A 15,170-nucleotide genomic window follows, 5' to 3' on the forward strand; every position below is an offset into this window, starting at 1 on the left:
TCTCTCTCTCTTCCTCATGCAGAAAGCAAGTCAAAAACAATGAGGGTCCTTGTCAAAGACGTGGAATCTGGGGCAGAGAACAACACAATGCAGTCCGAAATCTTCAAACAACACCTTCCAAACCGCTTGGAACTGTTGAACAGCCCTTAAGACTTAAGATTCTCACTTAATTGGATCTGAAAACAATAAAAAAACCTACCAAAAGAGACTGTTGTAGCTAGCTGGGTGCTTCTTGGACAAGGTCGGCTAGCTAACCATTCCCAAAACGCCTCTGAAAACTCACTATTCAGGGCACCATAGCAAGTATGTAACTACTGTAGCAATGTACAAAATCACTGTAGCAGCTTCAAACAAGTCTTAAGTTCTTCAAAATCTTTACAAACTTGAATCCCAAACCCTAGTCGTCCAAGCTATTATCAACATATGGCGATCAAACTTCCAAATTGGAAGCAATATGTCTTCCACCTACAAGTAAACTTGAAATCCTAGCTGGTTGTAGCTCCTGAATAACGTAAAACCTGCAATAAGCTCAATGCAATCCTTGTGTGAAATTGCTTGTAAATTATACCCTTGGGTGATCTTCCACAGTTGCAAACATTCAGATTTGTGAAGGATTTCGTCTTCACAAATAATTCTTGGCAAACCCTAGCTTGAAGAGCTCTAGAGTGTCAAAGATGATTTCTCCAAAAAATAATGATTCCAAAGATGCCAAAATGAAAGCCCAAATGTCTCTTTATTCTCCGTCAAACCCTAACGCCACTTTTAGGGTTGCAAGTATTTTATTTTTTTAATAAAATATTTCCCACTTTAATTATTCATTCCTCCAATGTGGCGTCCATTATGACTTCATAAAGTCATTTTATTATTATCTCATGAAGTGACTTTATAATTTATTGTTCAAGTCACTTTATTTTATAATATAAAGTAACTTTGTAATTTATTTAAAAGGTCACTTTATTAAAAAATTATAAAGTTACTTTATAATAAAGTCCCTTTAGTGCTGAAATCATTCCTTCATCAAAATCTGTATTTGGAATGGGAATTTCTGGGTTTCCTAAATCTTCAACTACTAATGTTCCTACGTCCTAGTTTGATAAGGCAATCTACAATAGGAATGTCAATGTCTTGTGAAAACTCATGCTCCTGATTTTCTTGCTGAATTGATTCGACAAATGCATTCACATTTTGATTTTCATGAATTGGAGATCTTAACTCAAGTTCCTTTTGTGATTCATTTTTCAGCCATTGATCTCCCATTTTTATCTCTTAAAGAGTCAACTTCTCTTACCAATGAGGTACTAGTAGAAGAATGAGTCATACTTGCCCTTTGTCACTTTTGTCTCTGTTCTTCACTTGCATCCTTCCTTACTTTTGCTTTTCTAACTTGTGAACATTTTGTTGTATCTTTCCTTTTCCTTGAATTTTCATCTTCTTGCATACTATAATCTCTCTTTGTGCTTTCAGTATTTTCCTCATCATCAGATGAATGTGACTCCAAATCACTCATCAATTCATAAGTCAAGGAAGTATTCTTTTCTTTCAACTTGTTGATCAACCCACCACCTTGTATACTTTGTAATTGGTCTCATCAATGTAAATATTTCAAGATCGGATCAATTAAGAGGAGGAAGTGGCTTACTGTTTTCTTTTTCATAATGGACTTGAACATAATTTCCATCATCTTTGAGTTGATCGGGCATAGGAAAAAGTTCACAAAGTCTAATCAAACACACTGACAATCTTGACCACATCCTTTTCCTCATCTCGAACTCGTCTGCTGCATTGGCCCAATAATCCTCAAGATCAACTCTATGCTTATACTTTCTTTCATTTATCGTTTTGATGCAATGATAAGTATCAAAATTGGATCTTGATCTTTAGAGGGAAAGAGGATAAAATTGTATTTCTTCATCAGATTTCTCAGCTGGTTATGTCGAAAGACATGACTCAATCATCTTCCCAATTGCAAGTGGAAAGGATACTCTAGCCTTGTGCCCACTTCTTTGAATTTTGTCGTATGTGGACAATGGGCTTGTGATCTCAAGCAATATCATCTTATCAGTAGGATATCTTGGAAGCTTGTAAGGACATCCTACAATTCCTTGAACTCGGATATATGTGAACTTGGGAAATTGAATGTACCATGAACCGGACTTCTTCACCAAGTCTTTAGCTTCTTGTGTTAATCTTTGATGAGTACCCCCTTGTAGAGTTTTGACAATGTACATTGAAAAGGCATCGCATGTTCTCTTGAAATGAGATTTCTCATGTAGATGCAATTGTGGATAGCAATCATACACCTTGACTTGATCTTTCTTATTTCCAACCATCCCTTTACATATCAATCCTTGTTACCTGTAACTTCTTATGCGAACTCATGTAGAAAGATCGAGTGCATTCCAAGTTCCTCAATTGTTCATCCACATTATAACTGATTATAATGCCCCAATCTATCATCTTCACACCGGATGCAATTTCATCAATGAAATAAAACATCCATGGCTGAAAAACGACACCTTGAGGTGTTCCCATGACTCGGTTTAACAAAAGGACGAGGTCTCCATAATCTTCTTTGAAATCAACGCATAAGAGCATCTTTGGATCCTTGAGTAATGCTTCAATCTTTGCCTCATAAATTTTCATTGCTTCCTCCTTTGACTTGTAAATTGTGGAATTATGATTGGGGATTCCAAATGCTTCCTTGATTGCAACTTCTCGAAGATATGCCAACACTCTACCATCAGGAGCCCATATTTGTCTCTCTTGAGGATCAGAATGCCTTGCACATTCCACAATCAGCTCATTGCATTGTATTGTAGGGGGAAAATCAGCTGCTTGTACAATTCCATTATGCATCATCCTCCTTGCTATTGTTGAGGGTAAGCATCCATCACGTCCATACATTTGCTTCTTGAAATCATCAATATCCACATGTCCAAGGTTGGTATCTCCAACCTTTTTCCATTTTGAAGTGATCTTGGACTCGGACAATACTCCTTTGTATCGTACTTCATTTGAGCCATTCGAGAGATACCTCCTAGAGCTGACATCGACCCCTGAAAATTAAAACACCTTAAGTTACAAGGATGCAAATATGCAAGGATGTAAAGAAGGCTAAGAAACATATCAATGTAAGATGAGATCTTTTGAAATCATAAAAGAATTGATGAATCCATTTGATTAGAACTTTGCAAGCTTCGCTAACAATATCACAAAAATGATGAGTACTTCAATTAGAGACAATATTCACACCAAATCGGGGACAAAACAGATGAAGGAAGGTCTGAAATTACTTCAAATCAAGCCCTTGATAAATTCGCACCAAATGGAAACAAAGAGGATGAAGATAATTTTGAAATCCACCTGCAACCTGGCCTTTACTCTGAAATGCAGCAGGCCTGATCACAAATTCACCTCAATCTCATTGACAATGGATGGAAATCACCCTTTAATTAGCATTAAACTTTGTTTCTAACAAAATCGCACCATCTCCAATTGCAAACATGCTCAACAAAGTGATCAAATTTGCCTAAAAATCGGCTGCTGGTCTGATATAAATTCACACAGCCCTGCTCTTAAATTGAATTGCCTGGAATTGTGTTGAATGACTTTGAAATGGCTTAGACTCACCCCTCTATATAGGTGCTACTCCAAAGATACACACCTTTTCACCCCTAAGGCCGACTTTACAACTCTCTCTTTCAAATTAAATCACATCATTTACAAAGACAAGTCAGCTACCCCTTCAGAATTTACAAAAGCAGATCAGACTTTGATTGAGTGTAACACTCCTTTCTTGCCTTGGTGGAGTTTGAACCGATTTTGCATTCCTTAGTCGGACTTTAGACATGTTTAACATTTGTCATGTCCCCTCTTTAGTATGACATGACACTTTACGTGGATTTGCCTATTCCAGACTCTCGTAGGCAGATGGTTGTGGTGAGAGAGTCATTTTGGCGTTTATTTGGTGAATGGATGGCTCATTATGCTCTTGGAGACATTATATTTTATTATTTGGGGCCAAGATGTTATATTTTTAAATTGAGGTGCACTTTTTATTTTATAAAGTTACTTTTTTATCTAAAAAGTGCAATGAGACTTTATAAGAATATTATGGATTGTTTACCTCACTGGGTAAATAGGAAGAATACAGAAATCGAACAGCAATGCACAATGCAAATACAAAAGAAGTACCAGAATAAGCTTGCCATTAATGTCAAAAGATGTTCATATTATAATCTGTCGCCAACATTACATGTCCTCCAACACCCGGAGGTGGTACAATATATGACAGCCGAAGGGGTGCGACACAACCGTCGCGACTCCAACAACCTACCCGTCGGCTAACTAACTGACCGCCGTAACTCATTATTACTGACGACAACATAAACATAATATACCAACATAACATAATGATTATTCCCGTCAACATCATCCCCCCCAAGAAAAGAAGTCGACTTCGACGACTTAATACAAAATAGAGATGAACGGCAGGAACTACTGACGCCAGTCGGGCCCGGATCTTATACACTTGCTGCGTCCTCGCCTGAAAACCCTTTTCTACTACCATCTGATGCTCAAGTGCGGATTTCACCAATATTGCTTCCTTTGCCATCACAGTTCTCCTGGGCCTAACCCAAACTTGTCTGCAAAACACGTTTTTCAGTCTCAGCTTCCACCAACTGCTACTCAAATGATTCTGTCTCCCTAGCCAATTTGTCCTCGATAGCCACCCGTGCTGCTCTCTCGGCATCCAACTCCTGGGTACGCTGAACTAAGTCTCACGCGACTATTGCCTCCAACCTGGTGGTCAGCTCCTCCCGAGCCCTTTGTGCATCCACCAAGGCAACCTCACGTCCAGCCGAGACATACTCCGAGTTCCTCAAAGCGTACCAGTCATGCCTGGAGGTGGCCACAATCCGTTGGCACAAATGCTAGGAGCCAACTCAAATCCTCCATCACACTCCCCAAAGGCTAAAAACTGAACTGAATAACTCCCTGGTGTCATACAACTGCGCGGACCTGCAATGCCTTCCCTCAAACTCTGTTTGTTCGCAACCTCCAATTCCGTCTCCCTCTACGGCTTATGGCTTCCCTGCCAATGCTTAGCTGCAGGCTTCTGTCTCACAATACGGACAACCACAACACTTCCCGTGGTCTTCTGTAGCTCAAAATAAACTGGGGGTCTGGGGGCAACGCCCCCAGCGGGGTCGAGGGGCAGCGTCCCTCGCGGGGTCCTGGGGCAGTGCCCCAGGTGCGCTCCCTGTCGCAGTACAGGGCGGGGTCGAGGGGCAGCGCCCCCGCCGCCAACACCAATTTACAACCCTCAAAACCATACGAAGCATTTCTGTGATATTTTAAGATGCCAAAAACCCTTCTTCTACACTCTGAATTTCCAGTGTCCTGGCTTCAAACTCCAGCAAATCATTTTAAATCTGGCTGTCGTCGTTTTTTTTTAAGGGCACTGTAATGTCCCCGATGGCTACCCGGCCATACAACCTCCCTATACAGTCAACAACAGCATTGGCACCTCCGATCGTGCGGCTACTTGGTCTACCTGTGGCGGTCGGCCCGTGCTTTACCCTTCGCATCACGTGGTGGCGTGCTGGTGCGGTGTTCGGCGTCTTCTTCCCTTTACCCCTTGCTGTGCGGTGATGGCGGTGTGCGGGGTTGTTTTGTTCTTCGTTGTGGTGGTGTTGTGCGGCGTCTTTGATGTCTTGGCTTGGTGACCACCTTCGGTGGCTCCCACCGCACGGTGTGACCACCGCACGATGGTGCCACCGTCGGTGGTTCCACCACACGATGGTGCCACCGTCGGTGCTTCCACCGCACGGTGGTGCCACCGTCGGTGATGCCACCGTCGGTGCTTCCACCGCACGGTGGTTCCGCCGTCGGTGATGCCACCGCACAGTGGTGCCACCGTCGGTGCTTCCACCGCACGGTGGTGCACCGTCCACCGCACGGTGGTGTCACCTTGTCACCTTGGTCCCACCGTACGGTGGCCATTTTCCCCTTCTTTTTCTTTTTTTTTTTTTGACCGTACGGTCGCTGTCGTACGACCGTGCGATTTTTTTTTTTTTTTTTTTTGAAGTTGTCTAGAGAGTCTTCGGCTCGGGTCCCCTGTCTCTGGGATTGCCCTTCATTCTTCTCGGTTTTTCTCGCCCAAAAGTCTCCTGCTTTTGTCCTGTGCCTCTCAAGTCGCTTGCCCGGCCTCTTAGGTCCCCTTCCATCCTCTTGGGTCCCCCTTCGGGCTCTCGGGTGTCCGTCCGGCCTCTCGGGTCCCCTGCGCGCTTCGCGTGATAGGGTTTCAATTTAAACCTATTGGTGGCAAGTTTATTTTCCATGGCCATCCGAAGACCTGGAACCACAAATTCTATAGGGACCACGATCTCCTTCCCGTACATAAGAAGAAGAAGGATAATAAAGATTTTGAAGGCTGCGGCCTTCCACACAGGGTTCCAATCGTTGCCGACACTCTTCAGATTATTTACGTCGCCAGGGTTTGGGGCGTCTCCCTTCCAATATTCTTTGTATTCCGGCAGGTACACCTCTGTTGGTTGCTCTGGTTGCTCTGGTTCCTCTACTTCTAGCCTGTAGCTTTGGAACATTTCGTAATCCCCCATTTGCCAGTGGAAGAGCCCATTAAGTGAGCATACCTCATCTTCATAACATCCCTCCAATTTGAGCACCCCATAACTGTTCGGCTCCATCACGTTCTTGCCCTTACTTTCATCGGGACCCCCTTCCCCTTTATTAGAGTCCTCTGAGTCCGAGTCGGAAGAGGCGAGCTCTTCGCCGACATCTTGGGTGTGTAGGTCAATGGTATATTTCCGCCCTCCCTTCTCCATGGAAAGTGTATTTTTCTTCCAGTTGTGGTTTACCCTTGCGTTGATCAACCACGTTCTCCCCAGGATGGTGTCATAGCCTTTCTTCTTCGAGGGAATAACCACGAAATCTAACAAGAATGGTTGCGTACCAATCGTCACTTGGTGGGCCATCAACAGGCCGAGTGGCTTAATGTCGTGTTGGTCCGCTCCCACCAGGTTGAATGTGGGTGGCCACAGGGTGGGCTTCCCCAGCCGCTTCCATGTTTCTTCTGGTAGTACATTCACCCCAGATCCACCATCCACAATGGTGTCCTTCAGAATGGTCCCACGGATACCCATTTCTACCACAGCTAGGTGTCTACCACTGCTCAAGGCTAGTAACATCGGGTCAGTCGAAGGGCTGACGGAAACCTCCACCTGTGGTGTACTCTTCGAAGCGGTGGCGGGAACCCCTACCTGTGGTGCACTCGACGATGCGGTGGCGGGAACCCGTACCTGTGGGGCACTCGACGCTGCGGTGCTTTGCACATTGGTGAGGATGGCAGTCCTCAATTGTGGCATAGAGTCTAGAAGGTCTTTTACCTTTATCGGCACCTCCATCTGCAAGATTTGCCCAATGATGTTATTTTTTGCTTCCGTACGGGATGATGTACTCGCCACCTCGTTGTCTCGTCGTTCGGTCGTCATCTCACGTTCAATATTGGCCTTTGCCTCCCGTAATCTCTCCTTCTCCATACGGGGGTCGGGATAAGTGGTTTTGTTCATCTGGGCGCGGGTGATCGCCAGTACTTCTTTCTCACCAGTCTTCTTAGCCTTCTCAATGTTGAGGAGATTAACCCCTGCTTGTGGGCAATTTGCGTCCTCATGGTTGCCTGGCCCACACCAACGACAGAGGTGCTGAGGGGTGGCTTCCTTCGTGCAATCACGGGCGAAGTGCCCCCACTGATTACAGGCCCTACATTGGATAATCGGGCGTCCCTTCGCATCGTATTGGACCCTGTTTCTAGTGGAATTATTATTATTCCCCCGTCTGCCTTGTCGGTTTCCTCGGTAGCCTCCGGAAGATGCATTATTGTTTGAATCCGATGTGGAGGGCTGCTCCTGGGCAAAGAGCACTTGCTGGTTACGTGCCTTCAGATTGTATGGGCATTCCTTCGTAGAATGTCCCATGATCTGGCAGATGTCACAGAATGCCTTCTTGGGACAGGCACCCTTTGTGTGGCCGTTCTCCTTACAATCCGTGCACCACAATTCATCATCCTTGCCTGTGGTCCCCTTCATTGTCTTAAACTCTTTTAACATTCGTTCCATATCCTTCTGAAGGGCCGTGACTTTCTTCTTGGGCTTCTCATCACTGCTACTCTCTTCTTCCGACGTATCATCTTCAGAGGATGACGAAGATCTATTCTTCTTCTTTTTGGCCGTCTTATTTTCACTTTCCAAGTCCATGGCCCGGTTGTATGCATCATTGTAGGATGTCGGAGGCACAATTTTCATCTTTCGTCGTAGCTTAGGGTTCAAACCCTCGACAAACCACTGCTTCTTTAAGCCATCAGCCGGTTGGCTTTCCATCTTTCCGACTAATTCCTTCAGTCGGCGGCCATACGCCCGTACGGTCTCCTTCTTTCCTTGCTTTGTTCCATAGATTTCGGAGACTATCTCATTATCATCTCGGAGAAGCCGAAATTCCTTCTCGAATGCTTTCTTCAATTCATCCCACGTAGTTACCCCAGTTTTATCCAAGTCTGAATACCAGTCAATAGCCACTCCTCATAGTGAGGCGGGGAACTGCTTCATCCATTCATCCTGGTCAGTCACCCCGTTGGCTGTCCAGATGGTTTCGCAGGTACGGCAATGCCGTGCGGGATCATCTTTGCTATCCCCGTTGAATTTGGGCAACTTTTGTTTGGTCGCCATTGATGGAAGTCGTCCACTTGGAGGCGGTTGTGGCCGTGTCTGCCCTCCGGCGCTGCTCCCTCGGATGCCGCTGATGTCTCTTGTGGTGGTGACCAAAGGTACGGTGTTCTGCCTTGTACCTACCGTGCGGTTAGCTTCCCCTTCGCCGTCACCCGTGCCCGGCTCCCTTCGGTGATCCTCCCTTTGTGGCGTGAGAGCGACTACCGTGCGGTTAGCTTCCCCTTCGCCGTCACCCGTGCCCGGCTCCCTTCGGTGATCCTCTGAAATGGACAAATTCTTGAGCAAGTCTCTGGTAGCGTCGATCAGGTTTAGACTTCGCCTTGTTTGTTCCACCAAATCTTCGCAGCTTCTTACCCTATGATGGTATTCTGGCGAACTATAGAGTTCTCCTTCGGCACCCTCCGTGACTCCTTCTGGCAGCCCTACAACAGTGTAGACAGTGTAGTTCTCTCCGTCTATCTCTGCCTCCGCAACCTCCGTGACACCTCCTGGGTTCCCTTCAGGCAACCCCTCGGCCGGTCGTCCCTCGGCAAGCTGCCTTAGCCTACGCCTTCGTTCTATCTGCTGTCTGAGATTCAACGCGGTTTGTGCCACTTCCCATTCGTCACTCTGTATCTTTTTATTTTTTGTCCTTATTTAGTCTATTGGGCATAAGTCAAAGGTTCAATTTCCTCCTGGCCTGGCGCCATCTCATTCCGTTTCCCGTCGGCTGTTCTCTTCGTAGCGTTGCAGGATTTGTTGTCGTCGCTCTTCTTGGGCAATCTCCTCCAGGTGGGCCTGTTGTGCCAGCGATGCCTCTGCAAGCAACCGGGGGAGGTGGTTCATTAACCGGTTTACTACCGGGCTAACCTCCAGCGCTGTCCACACGGCACTTGGTGGGATTTCTGCCTCCGCTGCTTCTCGTCGAACGTATGTCTGAATGGCCACCTGGAACAAAATTGAAAACTCTCGCATTGCCGCGTCTTCTCCTGTATAAAGTTCTGTCCGCGCGTCGTCGGCCTCCGGGTTTACTTCACCAACGGGTAGGCCCATTGTGTCTGTGCGCCATCCGTGTCTTCCGTTCCCGAGTTCGTCTAGGCAGCGGCGCCAAATGTTTACCTCACTGGGTAAACAGGAAGAATACAGAAATCGAACAGCAATGCACAATGCAAATACAAAAGAAGTACCAGAATAAGCTTGCCATTAATGTCAAAAGATGTTCATATTATAATCTGTCGCCAACATTACATGTCCTCCAACACCCGGAGGTGGTACAATATATGACAGCCGAAGGGGTGCGACACAACCGTCGCGACTCCAACTACCTACCCGTCGGCTAACTAACTGACCGCCGTAACTCATTATTACCGACGACAACATAAACATAATATACCAACATAACATAATGATTATTCCTGTCAACATGGATACTTCTAGAAAGTTAAGAGGCTTCTGGAGGAAGATTCTATTATGGATACTTCTAGAAAGTTATGGATACTTCTAGAAAGTTAAGAGGCTTCTAGAGGAAGATTCTATTATGGATACTTCTAGAAAGTTATGGATACTTCTAGAAAGTTAAGAGGCTTCTAGAGGAAGATTCTAAAAAGTGAATAAATAGACCCCATGGGTCTCTCATTTGGCATCGAAGTTTATTTTCTCTAGTGCATCTACTTGAGCATTTGTGGAGCTTGAAGGTCTGCAAGTATTCAGCTGAATCATTGGGAACGATACCTCCCCAGTGATTGCATAACTGAGGGGGTGAAAGATCCTCTGAAGGGTTGCTCTTCGGAATTGGTACTCAGCCAATTCAAGTGTGCTTAATTGGAATCCTATCTTGTCAAGGTTCGATTTAGAGATCAGTTGCAAACTTACATCTTTGTTCATGTATCAATGAATGTCATTGTCTATCTTAGAAAGTCTGAAATAGTGATCAGAAATTAATTGCAACAGTTGTATACTTCAAACTCCCATATTTCTGAAGCATGTATGACATCTATTTGACATAATGTCAATTCTAGTATTGATGAAAAATTAAGTTGTTCCCTTGGTAGTTAAATTGATATATGTTTCCTATATACTTTGCAAATCAGTAAAGTGCTTAGTTGTAGATTGTATGTAACTTGTTGGACAATATTCCTTGAATCAAAATCATCAATTCTTCCATACATAAGCAAGGGATACTACAACATTCCTATCAATCATAAGATTGGACTTTTCTTGAGATTTGCTTTGTTTGCCAAGTCGGACTTTTGATGAATTTTACACTCCTTCACTAGGTTGGTTGGAGTTTTAAAATGTTTTGTGTTACCTCCTCTACGAATCGGAGTCTTTGACAACTTTGCATTCTTATCAATCATAGATCGGACTTTAAATCGTTCTTGCAATATGTAAAGCGGAGTTTTTCAAGGTTCTACACAAGGAAGATTGGAGTTTTAATTGAATTTGCAATAACCAAGATCAGACTTTAGATTAATTGTGCATTGATGCAAGTTGGACTTTGATTAGACTTTGCCTCCCCAAGTCAGAGTTTATGTAAAATTTACATTGATACTGATCAGACCTTTGTCAAGTTTTGCAATTATCAAATACCTTAGGTCAGAGTTTAGGCAATTCTTGCAATGTTGAATTGGACTTTGAAAGGAATACGCATTATAGAGATTGGACTTTTGCCATGATTTGCACTCTTCTCTTCTCATCTAGGTCAGAGTTAATTCAAGTTATGAAATGATGTAGGTCAGACTTTGGATCAGATTTGCATTCGTCTACCATGGCGGACTCCACACACATTTTGCATTCCATGAGGTCAAACTTTGTGACCATTTTGCAATCTCTCATGGCTTAGTTGGAGTTTTTTCATGTCTTGCATTAAGGCTGCTTAGAGTTTGTTTCTGTTTATGCAATTTTGCTGATTGGATTTTGAAACAACCTTACACTTGAGGTCGGAGTTTCATTCAGCTTTGCATTGATCAAGATCGGAGTTTCAATAAGTTTTGCAATAGGTCAAGTTTGATGGCGGTGTATGGAACAATTTTGCATTTTCCTCACCATTTTTAAACAAGTTTGTATTCCTCGAGGTCGGAGTTTCAATTGATTGTGCACAATTGTCAAGTTGAACTTTCAATAGATCTTGCATTCTACAAAACAAGGTCGGGCTTTAGGAAGTATTTGCATTGATTGACATTCCCCTTAGTGCGAAAACTCTTAATTTGCTCAATCACTTAACCCCAAATGCAACATAGAAACTTGACAACCTGACACTACACCAACACTTAGCATTCTGACAACAACTCAACAATGTTAACAACATATCAACAATATTGACAACATTTTACAAAATTGTCAATATTGTGCATTTCGCTTCCACCCTACAATTTTAATGACCCTTCATCAATGCTAGCTCAAACTACAAACTTAATCAAATTTTTCAAAAGTGAATTGCCTCCGAAGATCAAGAACTATTGCGAAATTAACAAAACCCTAGAAAACAACTAGACACCTAAGCAAAAAAGGGGGTGCCCATTTGCAATGGGGTGATGTGTGAAAAGGTCACAATAGGTACAAAAGCAGTATGGTCATACGGATCCTAGAAATGGTACAACTTTCTGTATGACCCACCGTGGATGGGGCACAAAAAATCTACAAACAAATTTTCATCTCCAAATATTGTGTCAAAAGTCATTCCTTAGCCCTCTTGATTGCAACTATGACATTCATTTCACTTCAAAATGCACCCTAGAAAACTTGATGCCCAAGACCCTCACAAATTTCAAATAAGAGAGAGAAGTTGCAAGCTTGCTTTGATACCATGTTGGAGCAGAAAAAATCTGCTTGCAAATTTAGAACTCTCCACAAATAAACAATGTGCAAAATGAGAAATATCATAAGCTTGTAATGTAAAATGTACAATTGAGTCTTGTTTGTAAAAGCAAGCAAGCAGAGGTGAGTAGGTAGGAGTTAAACTAAAACTACCACTCCAAGTATGAAACAAGTGTAGGATTCTATGGACAAGTGTTGGGACGCTAGGTGAGTTTACATGAGGTGAGACAAAAGTCTGGATAACCTCTATGTGAGCTTAAGTGTAGTGTGAATAGGACTCTACTAATATGAAAGCATACTAGTTTGATAATATCTCTTTTCACACTAACAATAATAGCTTTTGGTAGTATGATCATTCAAAGAATCACAAAGTTAGTTCTTATGCATCATAAACACCAAAATAAGAGGATTAATTACTGATGTAAAGTGCTGGTATAGAAAACACTATTGTAACACACCTAGATAATAGCAAATATCACGAACCCATCAATCCAACAATGAAATAACAATGATATACCTTGTTTGAATGATGAAATACTGTTGTAGATCTGATAACGCTTTTTTGCTGCTGTTCGAACTGTCATAACAGAACTAAACATACAATGAGAAAACACTAAAAACTGCTGATCATTGAAATTTGACTAAGTTTGAAAACTTATTAGATCCTCCAAAACTAGAATTTGCATCATAACTCCTAAAGATCTGAAATCCATCTCAAACATCTTGACAATATACATGATTTAACTTCAAGTATAAGAAAATAAATATCCAAATATAAATACCAATTATACTTAAATGTTTATTTCATGTAGGTCTTCTATAATCATGTCAATGTTAAAAGTTCTACCCAAAACACATGCAACTTCCTCCATGGGTCTAGCCACCACCAACCTGCATGAAGAACTTGGAAACTAGGCTAATTTTTTACAAGTCACTTTTGCTAAAAGTTGGGACATTACAAATAGGCCACCCCATGCCCTAGATGTCCAACTTTGAAACCACTTTAACACCTTTTAAAGAGATATTACATTTAAGCTATCACTTTAATATTTAACATTAGAAACTTAAATTATTTTACCCAAGTTGTGGAAAGAATTAAAACAACATAGAAACCAAACTGTGATCATACCAACATTATATTGAAGACTTGAGATGATGATTAGAGGCAATTGGATGACTTACTAAAACTACACTGCTTGTCCAAGAAGTTTGGAGAGCTCCCCAAATGTTAGAAAACACTTCTGGAAGTGTTGTGATGATCCGCACGACTAATTGAGCTCTTTGCTATGAATTAAAATCCTACAATACTGAACCTGTGCTCTCCAAGAACTTCGGGGATTCCTCTTGTTCACCAATTAGCCTTAGGAAGAACTTGGAAACTAAGCAAATTGTTCATAGATTACTTTTGCTAAAAATGGGGACATTACATTGACAAGTTAGCAATAAAGAAGATTCATGTTTAAGTTTGCATAACATCTATCTTATATCCTCAATGTATTTTTTTATGTTTTTGGGTTATTGTTCCTTTTCAATTTCATGCTTTTTTCTTCTTTTTATTCATATTTTTTCTTTGTTCAATCAATCCTACTATTGTTCTGAATTCTTGATCTTTGTTTGAATTAGTGGATATCATTTGTGTTTAATTCATGTTATAGCTTAGCCATATAAACAAAAATACCTGTTGAAAGCTAGAGTACTTCAATCTTCTGCTCTAACTGCCGAGATCAAGAAAGATAGAGATTGCTATCAACATTTTACTTTCATGAAAATACCCCGAAAATATAAATTTTACAATGTGCATAAGAAGCAATCTAAATGATTTGTTTTAGACTTTAGGAGTAGGTTAGATTAGGGAGCTTCCCTTGCAAATTTGAAAAGAGGATTTTCTCATACAATGTTCTAGTTTAAGTTGTAATTATATTCATTTTTAAAGTAGAGCTGCTCACGTGGATTAAATATCAATGCCCTTGAAGAGAAATAATGTAATTTTCTTTGGCATAGTTACTCTAGAACAAATATTTGTAGGATGAAATGAAGTGCCATTCACATGTATTTATGATGGCTTCTCTCTTAACCTCACTTAGTCTATGATGCAATTATGTTTCATGGTTCTGATGTTAGTGACAAATGTTCATCATATTGACTTCTTTGTTCCCTGAAATGGCAATGCCTCCTTGAATTGTTATCATGGCATGTATGTCCCTTCTAGAACCTTCCTAAATTAACATTATGTAGCCAATCATATCTACCATTGTAATCATTAACTTTGTTGAAGTATTCCTAACTTGATTTTATGGGAATTTTTCTTATTTTGAGATCAATTTTCATTTGCTTTTGTTTTTAAAATTTCTTATTTTTGGAAAAAAATTCAAGTTATAATGAGATATAATGCATTTTAGGTGTATGAGCTTGGTTGGAACTGGAACGAATCCGAAAAATTCAAGTTATAATGAGATATAATGCATTTTAGGTGTATGAGCTTGGTTGGAACTGGAACGAATTCGATAAACTTGCTCAAGGAACTTTGGCTGGTCACTTGCTTGAGTGCGGTTGTCAACTAACAGGTGGCTACTACATGCATCCTGGTATGGACATGCTAATCAAGATTCATATTTCATAGCACTCTTGTTT

At 41.9% G+C, this 15,170-nt stretch overlaps 1 protein-coding gene across 3 annotated transcripts in view; it reads left to right on the forward strand.

The window, feature by feature from the left end:
* The window catches only part of LOC131047558 (uncharacterized), a 305,899-nt gene that overhangs the window by 143,395 nt on the left and 147,334 nt on the right, over positions 1 to 15,170 (forward strand). For all 3 annotated transcript variants that reach the window (XM_057981396.2, XM_057981398.2, XM_059219838.1), the window contains one exon: positions 15,010 to 15,124. In XM_057981396.2, the coding sequence (XP_057837379.2) occupies positions 15,010 to 15,124 (115 nt within the window). The remainder of the gene's footprint in view (positions 1 to 15,009; positions 15,125 to 15,170) is intronic.

The sequence above is a fragment of the Cryptomeria japonica genome, chromosome 4 (genome assembly GCF_030272615.1).
Source record: "Cryptomeria japonica chromosome 4, Sugi_1.0, whole genome shotgun sequence".
Lineage (NCBI taxonomy): Eukaryota > Viridiplantae > Streptophyta > Pinopsida > Cupressales > Cupressaceae > Cryptomeria > Cryptomeria japonica.